This window comes from Perca fluviatilis, chromosome 17 (assembly GCF_010015445.1).
Source record: "Perca fluviatilis chromosome 17, GENO_Pfluv_1.0, whole genome shotgun sequence".
NCBI lineage: Eukaryota > Metazoa > Chordata > Actinopteri > Perciformes > Percidae > Perca > Perca fluviatilis.
Window position 1 is genome coordinate 31,357,733 of NC_053128.1, and position 20,889 is coordinate 31,378,621.

The following is a 20,889-nucleotide window of genomic DNA, read 5'->3' on the forward strand; positions in this document are numbered from 1 at the left end:
ACCTTTAAAAAAAGCATGAAAAAACAGAGAGCATCAAACACCAAGTCAAATGTAAAAGAAAAGAGTCCCAAAACGTTAAAAATAACTTAAAAAACATTAAAACTGTCAAAAGTGTAAAAACTTTTTTGGATAAAAGCATCTTGTGTCAAGCACCAGCTCAGTTCCTGATTGGCCAACGGCACATTCAAATCTACGAGCGTTCTCCGACGGGCCAAGAGACCGATGACGTCTTTTATGATACGATCAACAGGCAGGTGGGTTGTTATATTTATTTGCCCCACGTGGCGTTTTATTTGCCCCGGGCCATCGGGCAGCCATTATTGTTGAACCCTGAATAAGTTGAAGAGTTAAAACACAGAATTTAACCCTTAAATTACTTCTGTCTATTTCAGTTTATACAACTCAGCAGAGGCTCTAGAAGACGAATAAAACATTAGTCCAGCATAGAGCGGCTGAGTGAATGTGGTCTGGACTCTGTGGAGGAGAGTCATGGTTTCAGAGACGCTGTAGAAGGACAGAATACCTGCACTGTGATCCAGGTACACTCCTACTCTGGAGGACACAGGACCTGAGATGGGAGTTTGGACTTTGTTGTAATTAAATGTATAACTGTTGTTGTCACAATCTAATGCCCAAGATTTGTCATTGTATCCAAATCCACATTCATTCGACCCCCCTGCTCTGCTGATATCCTTGTAAGCGACTGCTACAAAAACTCCTCCTGTCCTCTCCACCTCCCAGTAACAACGTCCAGTCAGACCCTCTCTACTCAGGACCTGCCACCAGTCAGTGAATCTGTCTGGGTGACTAGAATAAGACTGTTGTTGTCTCATTACTGTTGCTTTCCTGTTCCTTTCAGATAATAACAGCTTTATGTGTGCTGTGTTTGGATCCAGTGTGATTTCACGTGAATATTTTAAGAATCCAGCTCTGGTCTTGGGCTCTGGTTGTGGCAGTAAAACGTCCACTTCAGTCCCTGTCAGTGAGACGTTTGTCCTCTTCTCTCTCAGGACGTCCTGTAGTTTATCTCTGACTTCTGACACGGCCGCTGTTACATCCTCAAAGCAGCTGAGAGGACAGATATGGATGCTGGATGTAGATTGGCTGAGTGGTGACAGTGAGGGGTAGTTGTGTAGAAACTGGTTGTGATCCTCTGTGTGTGAGAGCTTCTTCAGCTCAGCGTCTTTCCTCTTCAGCTCAGTGATCTCCTGCTCCAGCTTCTCCTGAAGCTCTCTGACTCGACTCACTTCACTTTTCTGCTGGGATCTGACCTGCTGCTCCACATCAGAGCTTCTTTTCTCCAGGAGACGGATCAGCTCACAGAAGATCTTCTCGCTGTCCTCCACTGCTCTATCAGCAGAGCGATTGATGGCCTCCGCCTGCTGTTGAAGCAGCTTCAAATCTTTCTCTCTGTCCTGGATTCTCTGCTGGATGTTTTGTCGACTCCCCTCGAGCTCTCTCTGCCTCTCAGCTCTCTCTGCTGCAGCTGAGACTGTGTCGTGGCCTTTATGTTCCTCCACAGAGCAGAGATAACCGATGAGCTGCTGATCAGTACGGCAGAACATCTTCATCACCTCATCATGACGAGAGCAGACATTCTCCTGGAGCTTCTTGGACGGCTCCACCAGCTTGTGTTTCTTTAATGGAGCTGATTCATAATGAGGCTGAAGGTGTTTATCACAGTAAGAAGCCAGACATTGCAGACAGGACTTGTGTGCTTTGAGTTTTCTTCCAGTGCAGAAATCACAGGCAACATCTTCAGGTCCAGCATAGCAGTGATCAGCAGGAGCAGCTTGGAGTCCAGTCTTCTTCAGCTCCTCCACTAAAACTGCTAACATGGTGTTTTTCAGCAGGACAGGCCTCGGTGTGAAGCTCTGCCCGCACTGAGGGCAGCTGTAGATATACTTACGATCCCCTTCATCCCAGAAGCTTTTAATACAGTTCATGCAGTAGCTGTGTCCACAGGGAGTAGCCACCGGATCCTTCAGTAGATCCAGACAGATGGTACAAGAGAAGGTTTCCCGGTCCAGCTGAACTCCTTTCTGCTCCATTTCACCTCTCACTCAGTGACAACAACTGTCTGAGTCTCACTTCCTGAGAAGTGAAACGATTTGAGCTCTGATGTAAAAACAGAAGTGATACGCTGTTGTATTTCCCCAGCATGTTGGTTACACCCATCTGCAAACTGTAGCTCTGAAGGGGAGGGAACAAGGAAATATATGAACAGAGTGGAGCTGGCTGTGTTTGAGAGCAGGAAGAGGAGGGAGGAGTTATCAAGCTTTGTACATTCCTGGAAGAGGAGAGCTTTGAGAGAGATACTGGGTGTGTTGCAATGCCCATACTACCACTAGAATGCCAGAGAAAGATTGAATATGTCTCAAAACATAGTTTGTCAAATGCAGAATGCCAAAAATGTGTCCTAATGCACCCCGTTGCATTTTGCAGTTAGCAAGCCAGCGTGCTTTTCTGACCCACAATCCTCAGTGCAGAATATCTGATCAAGATGCTTAAAGTTCAAGCTGCAATGTTATCACAGAGTTTTATGTCCCGACTGTCTGCAGACTGTACTGCAGGCAACAGTATGTACTCTGCAGTTTGTACTAAAGTAAAAAGAAAAAGTATGTGATGAGGAACGCAGCAACACTTGTTTACAACAGAGCTCATTTCTCATTTAAAAACTCTGCTGACTTCAGCTTTTAGGAGGTAAACTCTTCTTAGAATCAGAGGGTTTGGAGACGGCCCCCCAGTTTAGTAAATTACTGAGTTGTCCTGTAATTAAGTTTAATAAAAGTTTATGAGGGCTGCAGCTATCGATTATTTTAGTAATCGAATATTCTACCGATTATTCCATCAATTAATCGAGTAATCGGATAAGAAATACTTTGTAAGAAATACTTAGTAAACAGCAATACTAAATATTTATTATTGCTGTTTACTAAAAAAAAAAAGGATACCTGTCGCTTGTATATATACAAAAGTCAGGTTTCCTTTTTTAGAAAAATCAACATTTGTTATTGCCAAATTCCAAGACCCTTAAAAAAAAAAATACATTACAATAGTACATTTTTGGTGGCCCAAATGTTAATATTTTTCGCCCCATTCCCCTTCTTGCCTCTGGCTCTTTGCACTGGATATGCAAAAGAGCTGTTCACTGACCAGAGGGTAAATGTGACTGTACGAAGCTTACAGCAGGGCCGTTCGACTACACAGTTCTGGGGGACACATTTTCAGAAGGCTAATACACAGTGAGGAGCATAAATATATCTATGGTGAGGAGAAAGAATAAAGAATGCATGATGACGTCATTCACACGTCAGCTATTAGCAGAGTAGCATGCTCGTAGGCTACATGTTTAAAACATTGAGACATTAGTAGAGTAGCATAACCTCGTAGGCTAGCTTGTGTAAAAAATCTGCTATTAGCAGAGTAGCATGCTGTAGGCTAGTTGTGTAAAACATCGCTATTAGCAGAGTAGCATGCTGTAGGCTAGTTGTGTAAAACATCGCTATTAGCAGAGTAGCATGCTGTAGGCTAGTTGTGTAAAACATCGCTATTAGCAGAGTAGCATGCTGTAGGCTAGTTGTGTAAAACATCGCCATTAGCAGAGTAGTTGTGTATGCTTGATTAGCAGTTACGTGTGCTGTTGTTTAAAACATGCTATTAGCGGAGTAGCATGTGCTGTAGGCTAGTTGTGTAAAACATTGCGTATTAGCAGAGTAGCATGCTGTAGGCTAGTTGTGTAAAACATCGCTATTAGCAGAGTAGCATGCTGTAGGCTAGTTGTGTAAAACATCGCTATTAGCAGAGTAGCATGCTGTAGGCTAGTTGTGTAAAACATTGCCATTAGCAGAGTAGCATGCTGTAGGCTAGTTGTGTAAAACATCGCTATTAGCAGAGTAGCATGCTGTAAGCTAGATGTGTAAAACATTGCCATTAGCAGAGTAGCATGCTGTAGGCTAGTTGTGTAAAACATCGCTATTAGCAGAGTAGCATGCTGTAGGCTAGTTGTGTAAAACAGCGCTATTAGCAGAGTAGCATGCTGTAGGCTAGATGTGTAAAACATTGCCATTAGCAGAGTAGCATGCTGTAGGCTAGTTGTGTAAAACAGCGCTATTAGCAGAGTAGCATGCTGTAGGCTAGATGTGTAAAACATTGCCATTAGCAGAGTAGCATGCTGTAGGCTAGTTGTGTAAACGCGGAGAACGAGAGCAGCAGACGTTAGCTACCTTGTGTCGGGTTGGCTCCGTGAAGGGATGAGTACACTGGAGGTTTGTTACAGAGGTGATGTAGCAGCATATTTTCAGCTTAAAATGATCCCAAACTTTCTGTCGTTTTCTCTCGCCTGTCTCTTAGACCCTCGCTATTTTCGTCTTCCTTCATTTGTAATCTGGTCCGTCAGTCTTGTGTTTATATACTGTCTATGCTTGTGTCCGCAGAAGCGCAAACCTCTTGTGCGCTAGTAATAATCCTCCGTGCAGAAACACAGTGAGCCGTGCAACCTTAATTACATTGATTTAACGAAGCTTCGAGGCAAAGAATTTGGCTTTGAGGATTTTTTGTAATTGAATTATTCGAGTTATTCGAGGAATCGTTTCAGCCCTAAAGTTTATATTGTTTACAATAATTCAAACACAGTCCTTGACAGAATCAGAGTGAAATGAAAGCGACCGTAACTCTAATTGGTTCTTATCTCTCTCAAACACCTGAGTGAAACTAAATCTTAGCTCACACAATCCTAGGTAAGAAAAAAAGCTCAAACAAAGCAGTCAAGTTAACGTCAGACATCAGATACAGTAACAGTGAAGCAGAGAAGCCCATTTAAAGAAAGTACTCAGCCTATATTCAAGCAGTCTAGCAGTAAGAAACCTCCACAAGTCCAATGCACACTGCATGTTTATTATAAAAGGATTCTATCAGCCTGAAGACATGCTGTTAACTAAAAGCTGCAGACAAAGTGAGCTGAGGAGCTTTAACCTCCACTACATCCCTGGTAAGGAGGATGAAGGCGCCCTCTTGTGTCCTGCATCAGTTTACACATTTCACTTGTTAACCTGCTGGGATGTTCACTGCAGGAAGACATGTCCAAACTTCACACATCATCAATAAAGAGACATTTAAACAGATGTAATATCATGGAAATATTTTTAAACAAATGTAAAGAATCACCTACACCTTATCTGTTGTCTTATGTGTGTTGGGACTTTTAAGTCTGTGTAATATTTATTGACTCAGTGCAGAGAGGAAATGTTGGCTGTAAAAAGCAACAAGTGATAGAAAACTCTGCTCATTTCTCTGTGACGGAGCAGTTTTAGTGAGGAAAGTTGAAAGGACAGAGACTGACTGACTCTAAACATGACCACTGTACTTTGTGGTGTTTCAGGAGGAAAAGGGCCTCAGTTATACTCTCATATCAGTTTCACATTTTCTCCGTCAGCTTTGTCTGAAACCCTGGAATGAAGACAGGAAGAAAATACTTTGTTCGTGTTAGTTTATTCATCATGTAAAGCTTCAGTTTGTTCACACATCCCGTCAGTAAAGTCTGTTCAAAGACTCTTGTTCAATGATTTCATACAGATTCACTTCATCAACACAATCACTTTGTTTGAATCAGAATCTCAGCTATGTAAAAGAGAAGAATGAGTTATTGATTATGATTATGATAACAACATTTGGTCCGCCAAACAAATAAATGTAAATTTAGATTTCTTTACAAATGTCCACAAAGAGAACAAAGTGTGTAGGATAAAGGAGGTCTGGTGCTTTCTCTCTTCAGAGCCGTGCAGTGGAAGAGAAACTAAATACACTTTTAGTTTGATTTGATTTCTATGTCACGCCAAACATTGGGCCCGTCCCACATGGGATTACAAGACACCGCTATTTAACAGACATCTTCCTGTCCCGCAGATACATAATGCGGAGAAATACATGAATAACAAACAACAACTAATATCTACAGATCATCTCGGTAAAGATCTTTTTTAACATATCGTCCTGTTTCAACAATCAAAGGTAAAATAACAGATCTCAACTGAGCACATTGAGAGCTTCTGGGGCTCCCCGAATGTTTTTCTCAACAAACAAAAACATCTCATCACTTCTAAAATGTCAATACAGGCAAAAACAAAGTCAAATAAATTTACAAAAAAATTTAGAAAAGCAAATAAATGTCGACGAAAGTGACAAACCATGTTGATAAAAGCAGAAAAATAAGAAAAAGCAACAAAAACATGTAAACACATGAAAAACGTCGAAAAAATAAAATGTCACAACAATCAGCTCTCAGCAACAAACATGGAGACTAAATAAGTTGAAGAGTTAAAACCAAGGGGGTAAGCGAGCGTCTGGCAAGCGTAGCTCCTATGGCGCCATTTTGATGCTACAAAACGATCACCTCCCGTTAGCATCCCATTGACTCCCATTCATTTTGATGTCATTTTGACAGTGAATAACTTTACATCTGAAGCGTTTAAAGGGCCCTATTTTAACGATCTGAAACGCAAGAATGAAACGCCAAACGCAAGTAGCTTTGTGGGCGGATCTCGGCCGCTGTTGCTATGATACCGGCGGGATATCAGTCTTGCGCCTGATGCAAATCTTAAATGGGTTGGTCTGAAGTAGCTAGGTGTGGTTTGGGCGTAACGTGAAAATAACCAATCAGAGCGTCTTCTCACATTCCCTTTAAGAGCAGGCGCGCTTGTTCCGTGGCGGATTGCTATTATGACGGCAGATTTGCCTGCTGCAGCGGCGGAGTTGTCCAGGATGCGATAAGTATAAATGGCCCGTTTTGGCCGGGTGGCGATGTTGCCCGGCCTCTGGCGCATCTCCACAGTATGGAGAGGATTGCTGCAGCCAGGCAGGCGTGGGCCTCAAAACGCCCACCTGCACCTGTTGTGCCCTTCCTCTCCCCCACTCCATCTCCGTCCACCCGCTCCACCAGGAGCGTATGCGCATACTCCCGGACAAGATCCAACCGTAGTTCAACATCACGTCTCTTTAAGTCCTCTTATATTTCCTCATTTATGTCATCAACACATCCATGATTCATGGAAATGTGTGTAAATCACAACAAGCCACAAAAAATGCTGCGACTTTTGAGGACTGTACTGTAAAGTGCCTCCTGACCTATCCAAACACACTGAAGCGCATTTTCAGTAATATTTTTTTTCCTGTAATTATGTATGGTTTGCAAAAATTGGGAACTGCTGCGTCTGTGTAGATGATAGAAGTGTATGCCTTGCGTGACACACGCATTATGGCCAAGCATTCGCCCTAAAATAGCATCTGAATAGCTACGCTACTGACTTTAGACTAAGCCGCCACTTTAGACCAGGTTTTTTCCTGGTCTGTGGTGAAATTGTTAACACAAAATAGCACCAGGAGCGTTGCGGAACCACGCCTCCTCTTTTCGCTGAACCGCCCCCCTGTCGGGTGCAAAATAGGAATGATGCATGCGTCGGTGTACAAAGGCAATTGCGCTGAGTGCAAGATAGGGCCCAAAGACTCTATTTGTCCATTGTTCATTTCTAAAGAAACACGACAATGCATAAAAGGCTCAATTACCTTGTACCTCACGTTATGGCTACGTAACAGACGTTTTTGTAAAAAACGATTGTGTCATAACCAAGCGACTTACTGTCGCATAGTAGAGGAATTACCGTATATTACAGGAGAAGCTCGCAAGCAGTTTTGACTTACATGAGCTGTTTAGGTTCAATTACTGATGTTAACTAGCATTTTAGTTAGCAATAATTAGCCTGTGCTTATGTTATCTCCTTACATATACCTACGCTCTCCATCTCTGTAAGATTGGGAATGATTGAGATTTCTCTCGGCACAGCTACCAGAAGACTTCACACTTTCAGACAGGTTGCTCACGTCACATTTACGTTGTCTCTGTCAGTTGTAGGCTGCTCAGTAAAGCAAGAGATCACCGGAAAAGTGTTTCTAATATCCTTCACTGGTCTCCCTCCAGAGCAACGGGATCTGTTGGTCCATTTTATATATGACAATGGTTAAAACACAGAATTTAACTCTTAAATGACTTCTGTCTATTTCAGTTCACACAACTCAGCAAAGTGTCCATAACAACCAGAAACCAGAAGTCCAGCATAGAGCGGCTGAGTGAATGTGGTCTGGACTCTGTGGAGGAGAGTCATGGTTTCAGAGACGCTGTAGAAGGACAGAATACCTGCACTGTGATCCAGGTACACTCCTACTCTGGAGGACCATGGACCTAAGACGCGAGTTTGGACATTGTTGTACCAAAATCTATAACCGTTGTTGTGAAAATCTAATGCCCAAGATTTATCATTTCGTCCAAATCTACATTCATGCGACCTCCCTTCTCTGCTGATATTCTTGTATGCGACTGCTACATAAACTCCTCCTAATGTCCTTTCCAGCTCCCAGTAACAACGTCCAGTCAGACTCTCTCTACTCAGGACCTGACGCAGGCCAGTGAATCTGTCTGGGTGACTAGAATAAGACTGTTGTTGACTCATTACTGTTGCTCTTCTGTTCCCCTGAGATAAAAACAGCTTTATGTGTGCTGTGTTTGGATCCAGTGTGATGTCACGTGAATATTTTAAGAATCCAGCTCTGGTCTTGGGCTCTGGTTGTGGCAGTAAAACGTCCACTACAGTCCCTGTCAGTGAGACGTTTGTCCTCTTCTCTCTCAGGACGTCCTGTAGTATATCTCTGACTTCTGACACGGCCGCTGTCACGTCCTCAAAGCAGCTCAGAGGACGGATATGGATGCTGGATGTTGATTGGCTGAGTGGTGACAGTGAGGGGTAGTTGTGTAGAAACTGGTTGTGATCCTCTGTGTGTGAGAGCTTCTTCAGCTCAGTGATCTCCTGCTCCAGCTTCTCCTGAAGCTCTTTGACTCGACTCACTTCACTTTTCTGCTGGGATCTGACCTGCTGCTCCACATCAGAGCTTCTTTTCTCCAGGAGACGGATCAGCTCAGTGAAGATCTTCTCGCTGTCCTCCACTGCTTTATCAGCAGAGATTGATGGCCTCCGCCTGCTGTTGAAGCAGCTTCACATCTTTCTCTCTGTCCTGTATTCTCTGCTGGATGTTTTGTCGACTCCCCTCGAGCTCTCTCTGCCTCTCAGCTCTCTCTGCTGCAGCTGAGACCGTGTCGTGGCCTTTATGTTCCTCCACAGAGCAGAGATAACAGATAAGCTGCTGATCAGTACGGCAGAACATCTTCATCACCTCATCATGACGAGAGCAGACGTTCTCCTGGAGCTTCTTGGACGGCTCCACCAGCTTGTGTTTCTTGTATGGAGCTGATTCAAAATGAGGCTGAAGGTGATTCTCAGAAAGAAGCCAGACAGATCAGACAGGACTTGTGTGCTTTGAGTTTTCTCCCAGTGCAGACATCACAGGCCACATCTTCAGCTCCAGCATAGCAGTGATCAGCAGGAGCAGCTTGGAGTCCAGTCTTCTTCAGCTCCTCCACTAAATCTGCTAACATGGTGTTTTTCAGCAGGACAGGCCTCGGTGTGAAGCTCTGTCTGCACTGAGGACAACTGTAGCTGTACTTACGATCCTCTTCATCCCAGTGGCTTTTAATACAGTTCATGCAGTAGCTGTGTCCACAGGGAGTAGTCACCGGATCCTTCAGTAGATCCAGACAGATGGAACAAGAGAAGGTTTCCCGGTCCAGCTGAACTCCTTTCTGCGCCATTTCACCTCTCAGTGATGACTGTCTGACTGTGACTTCCAGTATGTGTGACTGTCTTATCAAGGGATCCAGGTTCAAGGTTCAGCTTTATTGTCATTATACAATACAGGGAGGGGTTATCAAGCTTTGATTCATGCCAGGATGAGGAGTGGCACCTTGAGTTTAGACTTTGTTTCCTCATTTTAGATGACACCTCAGTTAAAACGTCCTCTACATCAGAAAACATGACATTTTCCTCAGATTATTGATGTCTCCATATGTCTCCGACTCTTACTCAAAGTCTCTTAAATGTTCCTTTTACTGGTTTAAAATCAACTGAAAGTTATCAAACTAAACTGTCATAAAACCCTTAAACTGCTGCATAATAATCTCACAATCCTAGAATGTGTGTAAAAGGTGTCAAAGATAAGTTATCTGAACACAGCTGCATAACAAGATGACATTTTATCCCCTTTCTTATTTTCTCTGTAAACCATTGAGTCTAAACTTCAACACGGACACTTTAACTTCCTACTGTATGCTGAAGATGTGGCGCTGGTTGGCCTTCTGTGTGAGGGGGACTCTTCAAAAGGTCAAACATATTTTAATCATTTCTCTGCAGCGGTGGTGTAAGGAGAGTGTGTTTAACACATAAAAGTTATCTTATCCAGCAACACACAAGACTCCTGATAAACTTGAACCTTTGGCCATCACTGGATCCCCTGTAGAAACTGTCAGGAGTTTCAAATATGTCTTTATACAAAGAATCAGGTAAACATCAAGTGTAATTCTCATAAAGATATAAATAAAAAAACACGAGACAATACAAACATTGAAATCACAGATTCATTACGTAAAAAAATAAAGAGGTACATGTAAACATATGAAATCACAATTAGTCAGAGGTTTCAGGGAAAAAAGCTCTACAGTTTCTACAAGTTTAATACTTGTTTTGTTGTTTAACAATCTAAGTGACTCGAGTAGAAATTTTAGTTCTATGAGAAAAGGTACAACATTAGGGAAATGAATTAGAAAATGTCTGCTTGTGAATATATAATTTGGCAAATAGAAAGATGAAATTAATTCCACCCCACGTCACATGATGACTTTTCACATTATCACGTGACAGACACTATCACAACACTAAGCAAGCCTTCATGAGACGCTTCACACTACCTTTACCTAAAACTAATGCCATAAAGAAAACTGTCATGTATAGGGCAATGTCAAACTGCAACATATTACCACTGCATTTAACACAGATTACAAGTGAGATAAGTTTTAAAAAGGGAGTTAAATTAGCAATTAGTCAAAGAGAAATCATCTTAAAATGCATATGATAGTTGATATGTGAATGTGGATTAATGTTGTGTTGTTTACCTAAGTACGGACACTAGTGTACACTGGTAAAGTGTCTATTGCTTACTTTTGTCATACGTTTGTTGAGAAAGAAATGAAAATGCATCATAAAATAGGCCTGATGACGTCCCTGCCTCAGAGAGCAGATCCAGTAACCGTGAAACAGAGATGTCTATTAAAGAAAGTACTCAGCCTAGATTCAAGCAGTCTAGCAGTAAGAAACCTCCACAAGTCCAATGCACACTGCATGTTTATTATAAAGGTTTCCATCAGCTTCAAGACATGTTGTTATCTAAAAGCTGCAGATAAAGTGAGCTGAGGAGCTTTAACCTCCACTACATCCCTGGTTAGCAGGATGAAGGCGCCCTCTTGTGTCCTGCATCAGTTTCACATTTCACTTGTTAACCTGCTGGGAAGTTCACTGCAGGAAGACATGTCCAAACTTCACACAACATCAGTAAAGAGACATTTAAATAGATGTAATATCATGAAAATGCATGTAACCAAATGTGAAGAATCAACTACACATTATCTGTTGTCTTATGTGTGTTGGGACTTTTAAGTCTGTGTAATATTTATTGACTCAGTGCAGAGAGGAAATGTTGGCTGTGAAAAGCAACAAGTGATAGAAAACTCTGCTCATTTCTCTGTGACGGAGCAGTTTTACTGAGGAAAGTTGAAAGGACAGAGACTGACTGACTCTAAACATGAACACTGTACTTTGTGGTGTTTCAGGAGGAAAAGGGCCTCAGTTATACTCTCATATCAGTTTCACATTTTCTCCGTCAGCTTTGTATGAAACCCTGGAATGAAGACAGGAAGAAAAGACTTTGTTCATGTTAGTTTATTCATCATGTAAAGCTTCAGTTTGTTCACACATCCCATCAGTAAAGTCTGTTCAAAGACTCTTGTTCAATGATTTCATACAGATTCACTTCATCCACACAATCACTTAGTTTGAACCAGAATCTCAGCTATTAAAAGAGAAGAATGAGTTATTGATTATGATTATAGGTGTTATTTACAGGGGGGATGGGGGGGGTTACAACCCAATAATCCATTATGGGCTTTTTCTGGAGTTTTTGTTGCTTTTTGGGACGTTTTTGTCCCGTTTTTCGTAATTTTTTTGCTTTTTTTTAAACAATTTTGTTTTTTTTTTCAAAGGTTTTGTCGTTTTTTATTTGTAGCCTTTTGACGTCCAGGTTCTTCTTCGACAGAGTTTTGGCGTTTTTTGTCTCTTTTTTTGAGGTTTTTTTTTCTACAATTTTTCCAATGTTTTTGTCGCTTTTCTCAATACATGCATATATGTCCCGGGACCTCCCTGGATAGTTGGAGATCTCAACCCTCCCAATGTTGAACCCAAAGTTACCCTTGATTATGATAACAACATTTGGTCCAACGAACAAAGATTTCTTTACAAAGGTCCAGAAAGAGAAGAAAGTGTGCAGGATAAAGGAGGTCTGGGGCTTTCTCTCTTCAGAGCCATGCAGTGGGAGAGACACAACAACATACAAATACATCGATACAAATATTCATCAAACATTTAGAGCACAGAGAAGTTTTCATGTTCAGTTCAGGTCAACAATTATCATCATGAGCAGTGGAACAGACACAGGAAGGAGCGCTGCCTAAAGACACTCAACCATTTACACAACAACTAATGACAAGATGTCAAAGTACCGCCCACAATGTTTGATTGACAGCTGATCTCTGAGCAGCAAAGAAACGCCTCAACAATCAGCTCTCAGCAACAAACACGGAGACTGAAATAACACGGTTCAACGTTAAGGTTTCTACTTGTCCAGAGACAGTTTTTACTGGCCCCTTTCTTTTTTTAAACCTCGAAGAGGAATGTTTGAACAAACGTTTTTTAAAAAGCGTTAAAGTAAAGAAAAACATCGAAAAAAATGTCCCAAAAAACCTTCTAAAAAGCATGAAAAAACAGAAAGCATCGAACACCAAGTCAAATGTTACAGAAAAAACGTTAAAACCGCAAAAGTCTCAAAAGTGTAAAAACTTTTTTGGATAAAAGCATCTTGTGTCAAGCACCAGCTCAGTTCCTGATTGGCCAACGCACATTCAAATCTACGAGCGTTCTCCGACGGGCCAAGAGACCGATGACGTCTTTTATGATACGATCAACAGGCAGGTGGGTTGTTATATTTATTTGCCCCAGGTGGCGTTTTATTTCCCCCGGGCCATCGGGCAGCCATTATTGTTGAACCCTGAATAAGTTGAAGAGTTAAAACACAGAATTTAACCCTTAAATTACTTCTGTCTATTTCAGTTTATACAACTCAGCAGAGTCTCCATAAGACCCATAAACCATTAGTCCAGCATAGAGCGGCTGAGTGAATGTGGTCTGGACTCTGTGGAGGAGAGTCATGGTTTCAGAGACGCTGTAGAAGGACAGAATACCTGCACTGTGATCCAGGTACACTCCTACTCTGGAGGACTCAGGACCTGAGACAGGAGTTTGGACATTGTTGGACCAAAATGTGTATTTGTTGTTGTTACAAACTAACACCCAAGATTTGTCATTTCGTCCAAATCTACATTCATCAGACCTCCCTGCTCTGCTGATATTCTTGTATGCGACTGCTACATCAACTCCTCCTCTCCCTCTCCTCTCCACCTCCCAGTAACAACGTCCAGTCAGACCCTCTCTACTCAGGACCTGCAGATAAACAGTGAATCTGTCTGGGTGACTAGAATAAGACTGTTGATGAATTATGAATGTTGCTTTCCTGTTCCCCTCAGATAGTAACAGCCGTGTGTTTGCTGTGTTTGGATCCAGTGTGATTTCACATGAATGTTTTAAGAATCCAGCTCTGGTCTTGGGCTCTGGTGGTGGCAGTAAAACGTCCACTTCAGTCCCTGTCAGTGAGACGTTTGTCCACTTCTCTCTCAGGACGTCCTGTAGTATATCTCTGACTTCTGACACGGCCGCTGTCACGTCCTCAAAGCAGCTCAGAGGACGGATATGGATGCTGGATGTTGATTGGCTGAGTGGTGACAGTGAGGGGTAGTTGTGTAGAAACTGGTTGTGATCCTCTGTGTGTGAGAGCTTCTTCAGCTCAGCGTCTTTCCTCTTCAGCTCAGTGATCTCCTGCTCCAGCTTCTCCTGAAGCTCTTTGACTCGACTCACTTCACTTTTCTGCTGGGATCTGACCTGCTGCTTCACATCAGAGCTTCTTTTCTCCAGGAGACGGATCAGCTCAGTGAAGATCTTCTCGCTGTCCTCCACTGCTTTATCAGCAGAGAGATTGATGGCCTCCGCCTGCTGTTGAAGCAGCTTCACATCTTTCTCTCTGTCCTGGATTCTCTGCTGGATGTTTTGTCGACTCCCCTCGAGCTCTCTCTGCCTCTCGTCTCTCTCTGCTGCAGCTGAGACTGTGTCGTGGCCTTTATGTTCCTCCACAGAGCAGAGATAACAGATAAGCTGCTGATCAGTACGGCAGAACATCTTCATCAACTCATCATGACGAGAGCAGACGTTCTCCTGGAGCTTCTTGGACGGCTCCACCAGCTTGTGTTTCTTTAATGTCTCCGATTCATAATGAGGCTGAAGGTGTTTCTCACAGTAAGAAAGCAGACATTGTAGACAGGACTTGTGTGCTTTCAGTTTTCTCCCAGTGCAGACATCACAGGCCACATCTTCAGCTCCAGCATAGCAGTGATCAGCAGGAGCAGTTTGGAGTCCAGTCTTCTTCAGCTCCTCCACTATAACTGCTAACATGGTGTTTTTCAGCAGGACAGGCCTCGGTGTGAAGCTCTGTCTGCACTGAGGGCAGCTGTGGGTTTCCTTCTCATCCCCTTCATCCCAGTGGCTGTTAATACAGTTCATGCAGTAGCTGTGTCCACAGGGAGTAGTCACCGGATCCTTCAGTAGATCCAGACAGATGGAACAAGAGAAGGTTTCCCGGTCCAGCTGAACTCCTTTCTGCGCCATTTCACCTCTCGCTCAGTGACAACAACTGTCTGAGTCTCACTTCCTGAGAAGTAAAACTAGTTTGAGCTCTGATCTAAAAACAGCATGTGTTTGGGAGGAGTTATCAAGTTTAGCTTCATTCCTAAAAGAGGAGTGCTTTCTGTTGCAATGCCCATACTAACATTAGTATACCAGGAAAAAATGTAGTATGTCCCAATACATAAAAGGCTATGTCAAAAATATGTCCTAATGCAACCGATCGCATTTTGCTTATGTGCATAATATTACAATCATACCATTAGTATGACGGAAAAAGATTTAGTATGTCTCAATCAGGGTGGGAAATTAGCACCCGCCACCAGCCATTGGCGGTTTTCTAACAAGTGGCGAGAGTTAGTTGTTCGTTAGAGGAACAACTAACCTTAAATTAGAGGCAATAAAAGGCCACGAGTCATCCCAGTCTCATATCAAGTGCACTGCCATACAGCTGGTGAAGACGGGACCCCAGGAGCAGAATGTGGCAATAAAGGCTATCTGCTCTACGCAAGCTTTTTTTGCACATCACTTTTTATTTGCCTATATTAACAAAATATGTATTAATAATAAAAAAGAAGGCAATTCAAAATATGCTAGTGCACTTTCTTTTATCAATTTTAATTCCGGAAAAAGTGGCTGGTGAAATTGGGCAACAAAGTAAATTTCCCACCCTGATCTCAAGACATAATTTGTCAAATACAGAATGCCAAAAATGTGTCCCAATGCACCTGGTTGCATTTTGCAGTATGCAAGCCAGCTTGATTTCTGACCCACAATCCTCTGTGCAGCATATCTGAGCAAGAGGCTCAAAGTTCAAGCTGCGATGTTATCACAGAGTTTTATGTCCTGACTGTCTGCAGACTGTACTGCAGACAACAGTACTTTGTAAGAACAGCTGCAGTTTGTACTAAATGTAAGAAAGAAAAAGTATGCGATAAGGAACGTAGCAACACTTGTTTACAACACAGCTCATTTCTCATTTTAAACTCTGCTGACTTCAGCTTTTAGGAGGTAAACTCTTCTTAGAATCAGAGGGTTTGGAGACGGCTCCCCAGTTTACTAAATGACTGAGTTGTCCTCTAATTAAGTTTAATAAAAGTTGATATTGTTTACAATAATTCAAACATAGTCTTTGCGTGAATTAGAGTAAAATGAAAGCGACTTTAACTCTAACTGGTTGTTATCTCTCTCAAACACGTGAGTGAAACTAAATCCTAGCTCACACAGTCCTAGGTAAGAAACACAGCTCAAACAAAGCAGTCAAGTTAACATCAGATAGCAGATACAGTAACAGTGAAGCAGAGAAGCCTATTTAAAGAAAGTACTCAGCCTAGATTCAAGCAGTCTAGCAGTAAGAAACCTCCACAAGTCCAATGCACACTGCATGTTTATTATAAAAGGTTTCTATCAGCCTGAAAACATGCTGTTATCTAAAAGCTGCAGACAAAGTAAGCTGAGGAGCTTTAACCTCCACTACATCCCTGGTAAGGAGGATGAAGGCGCCCTCTTGTGTCCTGCATCAGTTTACACATTTCACTTGTTAACCTGCTGGGATGTTCACTGCAGGAAGACATGTCCAAACTTCACACATCAGTAAAGAGACATTTAAAAAGATGTAATATCATGGAAATAGTTGTAACCAAATGTAAAGAATCAACTACACAATATCTGTTGTCTTATGTGTGTCGGGACTTTTAAGTCTGTGTAATATTTATTGACTCAGTGCAGAGAGGAAATGTTGGCTGGAAAAAACAACAAGTGATAGAAAACTCTGCTCATTTCTCTGTGACGGAGCAGTTTTATTGAGGAAAGTTGAAAGGACAGAGACTGACTGACTCTAAACATGAACACTGTACTTTGTGGTGTTTCAGGAGGAAAAGGGCCTCAGTTATACTCTCATATCAGTTTCACATTTTCTCCTTCAGCTTTGTATGAAACCCTGGAATGAAGACAGGAAGAAAAGACTTTGTTCATGTTAGTTTATTCATCATGTAAAGCTTCAGTTTGTTCACACATCCCATCAGTAAAGTCTCTTCAAAGTCTCTTGTTCAATGATTTCATGAACAGATTCACTTCATCCACACAATCACTTTGTTTGAACCAGAATCTAAGCTATGTAAAAGAGAAGAATGAGTTATTGATTATGATTATAACAACATTTGGTCCGCCAAACAAATAAATGTAAATCTAGATTTCTTTACAAATGTCCACAAAGAGAACAAAGTGTGTATGATGCAGGAGGTCTGGTGTTTTCTCTCTTCAGAGCCATGCAGTGGAAGAGAAACTAAATACACTTTTAGTTTGATTTGATTTCTGTGTCGCGCCAAACATTTGGCCCGTCCCACATGGGATTACAAGACACCGCTATTTCGCTATTTAACAGACATCTTCCTGTCCCGCAGATACATACATAAACAACAGCTAATATCTACAGAGCATCTCGGTAAATATCTTTTTTAACATGTCGTCCTGTTTCAACAATCAATGGTAAAATAACAGATCTCAACTGAGCACATTGAGAGCTTCTGGGTGCACCAATCCGATATTAAGATCGGATATCGGTCCCAATATTGACCTAATAGCTAGATCGGGGATCGGAAAAATTAACAGCTCCACGGGCCGATCCAGTTTTGTTAGTTTTTTTCCCTTGTGTCGCATGCTGGAAGAGTTAAGTGTACAAATATATAAGAATTCAATACATTACATCTGTTATTTTGTCTTAATTAGGAAAGTCTGGTGCCTTTGTCTCTTCCACATGGTGGAAGGAAGGTATAAGGTGGAAGGTATACAGTTTATTATTAATTCAACGGTATCGGATCGGTATCGGGTATTGACAGATACACAAAGCCCAGGTATCGGTATCGGGACTGAAAAAGTCGGATCGTTGCATCTCTACCCCAGATGTTTTTATCAACAAATGAAAAAGCATCTCATCACTTCTAAAACGTCAATAAAAGCAAAAACAAGCTGTCAAACTAATTTACAAAAACGTGTAGAAAAGCAAATAAATGTCGAAGAAAGCAACAAAAATGTGTAAACAGTTGAAAAATGTTGAAAACATAGAATTTCACAACAATCAGCTCTCAGCAACAAACATGGAGACTAAAATAACTTGGTTCCACATTAAGGTTTCTACTTATCCAGAGATAGTTTTTACCGACCCCTTTCTTTTTTTAAACCTCGAAGAGGAATGTTTGAACAAACGTTTTTCAAAAAGCGTTGAAAAAGTAAAGGAAAACATCGCAAAAAAATGTCAAACTTTGGAAAAAACTTGAAAAAAAAACGGTGAAATAACATTTTTCAAGTCGAAAGCATCGGAAAACAACGTCAAATGTTAAGAAAAATACATCCAAAAACGTTTTTTAAAAAGCATATAAAAAAAGTCCAACTTAAGTAAAAAAGTTTCAAAAAAGCATTAAAAAGCATTAAAAAAAGTTCTAAAACAGAAAAAAACATCAAAAGAGACGCCAAACTTCAAAAAAGAACAAAATAATTCAAAAAAACATGAACAAACAGAAAGCATAGAACAAATGTAAAAGAAAAAAGTCCAAAAATGTAACATTCAAATCTAACGGCCCGACGGGAAAAACCGTTAAAACCACATCGGCGAAGAGTTAACACTGAATTTAACCCTTTAAATGACTTCTGTCTATTTTAGTTTACACAACTCAGCTGAGGCTCCAGGATAAAGAAAAAGTCCAGCATAGAGCGGCTGAGTGAATGTGGTCTGGACTCTGTGGAGGAGAGTCATGGTTTCAGAGACGCTGTAGAAGGACAGAATACCTGCACTGTGATCCAGGTACACTCCTACTCTGGAGGACACAGGACCTGAGATGGGAGTTTGGACATTGTTGTAATAAAATATATAACTGTTGTTGTTACAATATAATGCCCAAGATTTGTCATTGTGTCCAAATACACATTCATCTGACCCCCCTGCTCTGCTGATATTCTTGTATGCGACTGCTACATAAACTACTCCTGTCCTCTCCACCTCCCAGTAACAACATCCAGTCAGACTCTCTCTACTCAGGACCTGACGCCAGTCAGTGAATCTGTCTGGGTGACTAGAATAAGACTGTTGTTTTCTCATTGCTGTTGCTTTCCTGTTCCCCTCGGATAATAACAGCAGTGTGTGTGCTGTGTTTTCATCCAGTGTGATTTCACATGAATATTTTAAGAATCCAGCTCTGGTCTTGGGCTCTGGTTGTGGCAGTAAAACGTCCACTTCAGTCCCTGTCAGTGAGACGTTTGTCCACTTCTCTCTCAGGACGTCCTGTAGTTTATCTCTGACTTCTGACACGGCCGCTGTCACGTCCTCAAAGCAGCTCAGAGGAGTGAGATGGATGCTGGATGCTGATTGGCTGAGTGGTGACAGTGAGGGGTAGTTGTGTAGAAACTGGTTGTGATCCTCTGTGTGTGAGAGCTTCTTCAGCTCAGCGTCTTTCCTCTTCAGCTCAGTGATCTCCTGCTCCAGCTTCTCCTGAAGCTCTTTGACTTGACTCACTTCACTTTTCTGCTGGGATCTGACCTGCTGCTCCACATCAGAGCTTCTTTTCTCCAGGAGACGGATCAGCTCACAGAAGATCTTCTCGCTGTCCTTCACTGCTTTATCAGCAGAGCGATTGATGGCCTCCGCCTGCTGTTGAAGCAGCTTCACATCTTTCTCTCTGTCCTGGATTCTCTGCTGGATGTTTTGTCGACTCCCCTCGAGCTCTCTCTGCCTCTCAGCTCTCTCTGCTGCAGCTGAGACTGTGTAGTGGCCTTTATGTTCGTCCACAGGGCAGAGATAACAGATAAGCTGCTGATCAGTACGGCAGAACATCTTCATTACCTCATCATGACGAGAGCAGACGTCCTCCTGGAGCTTCTTGGACGGCTCCACCAGCTTGTGTTTCTTGAATGTCTCCGATTCATAATGAGGCTGAAGGTGTTTTTCACAGTAAGAAGCCAGACATTGCAGACAGGACTTGTGTGCTTTCAGTTTTCTCCCGGTGCAGAAATCACAGGCAACATCTTCAGCTCCAGCATAGCAGTGATCAGCAGGAGCAGCTTGGAGTCCAGTCTTCTTCAGCTCCTCCACTAAATCTGCTAACATGGTGTTTTTCAGCAGGACAGGCCTCGGTGTGAAGCTCTGTCTGCACTGAGGGCAGCTGTAGCTGTACTTATGATCCTCTCCGTCCCAGTGTCGTTTAATACAGTTCATGCAGTAGCTGTGTCCACAGGGAGTAGTCACCGGATCCTTCAGTAGATCCAGACAGATGGCACAAGAGAAGGTTTCCCGGTCCAGCTGAACTCCTTTCTGCTCCATTTTGTCTCTCGCTCAGTGACGACTGTCTGAGTCTTACGTGCTGAGAAGGGAAGCTAGTCTGAGCTCTGATCTAAAAACAGCAGTGATACGCTGTTGTACTTCCCCCAGCATGTTGGTTACACCCATCTGCAAACTGTAGCTCTGAAGGGGAGGGAACAAGGAAATATATGCGCAGAGTGGAGCTGGCTGTGTTTGAGAGCAGGAAGAGGGGGGAGGGATTATCAAGCTTGGTACATTCCTGAAAGAGGAGCGCTTTGAGAGAGAGAGATACTGGGTGTGTTGCAATGCCCATACTACCATTAGTATGACAGAAAAATATTTAGTATGTCTCAATACATAGTTTGTCAAATGCAGAATGCCAAAAATGTGTCTCAATGCACCTGCTCACATTTTGCAGTATGCAATCCGGAGTGATTTTTAACCCACAATCCTCTGTGCAGCATATCTGAGCAAGAGGCTCAAAGTTCAAGCTGCGATGTTATCACAGAGTTTTATGTACCAAATGTCTGCAGACTGTACTGCGGACAACAGTACGTATTTTGTAAGAGCAGCTGCAGTTTGTACTAAAGTAAAAATGAAAAA

General features: G+C 42.2%; 5 protein-coding genes across 8 annotated transcripts in view; 1 reads left to right on the forward strand and 4 right to left on the reverse strand.

Moving 5' to 3' along the window:
* Positions 1-20,889, forward strand: part of mctp1b (multiple C2 domains, transmembrane 1b) — a 99,823-nt gene that overhangs the window by 54,588 nt on the left and 24,346 nt on the right. The window lies entirely within an intron of this gene.
* Positions 74-20,438, reverse strand: LOC120545152 (tripartite motif-containing protein 16-like). Of its 2 annotated transcripts, none has more exons than XM_039779222.1 (2): positions 18,613-20,438; positions 74-351 (listed from the first exon to the last, which is right to left on the reverse strand). In XM_039779222.1, the coding sequence occupies exon 1, from the start codon at positions 20,305-20,307 to the stop codon at positions 18,646-18,648; it is 1,662 nt and encodes a 553-aa protein (XP_039635156.1). In that variant the 5' UTR covers positions 20,308-20,438; the 3' UTR covers positions 74-351; positions 18,613-18,645. The 2 variants fall into 2 exon arrangements, with proteins under 2 accessions (XP_039635156.1, XP_039635157.1); XM_039779223.1 differs by lacking the exon at positions 74-351 and adding an exon at positions 13,105-13,128 and having other exon boundaries at positions 18,618-20,438.
* LOC120545151 (tripartite motif-containing protein 16-like) lies at positions 350-2,088 on the reverse strand. The gene has a single exon (XM_039779221.1). The coding sequence runs from the start codon at positions 2,049-2,051 to the stop codon at positions 384-386; it is 1,668 nt and encodes a 555-aa protein (XP_039635155.1). The 5' UTR covers positions 2,052-2,088; the 3' UTR covers positions 350-383.
* On the reverse strand, positions 9,225-9,694 carry LOC120545158 (E3 ubiquitin/ISG15 ligase TRIM25-like). The gene has a single exon (XM_039779239.1). The coding sequence runs from the start codon at positions 9,692-9,694 to the stop codon at positions 9,323-9,325; it is 372 nt and encodes a 123-aa protein (XP_039635173.1). The 3' UTR covers positions 9,225-9,322.
* LOC120545148 (tripartite motif-containing protein 16-like) lies at positions 13,111-15,026 on the reverse strand. 2 transcript variants are annotated; one of them, XM_039779217.1, is made up of 2 exons: positions 13,920-15,026; positions 13,111-13,871 (listed from the first exon to the last, which is right to left on the reverse strand). In XM_039779217.1, exons 1-2 carry the CDS (start codon positions 14,979-14,981, stop codon positions 13,308-13,310), a joined length of 1,626 nt encoding a protein of 541 aa, XP_039635151.1. In that variant the 5' UTR covers positions 14,982-15,026; the 3' UTR covers positions 13,111-13,307. The 2 variants fall into 2 exon arrangements, with proteins under 2 accessions (XP_039635151.1, XP_039635150.1); XM_039779216.1 differs by having other exon boundaries at positions 13,111-15,026.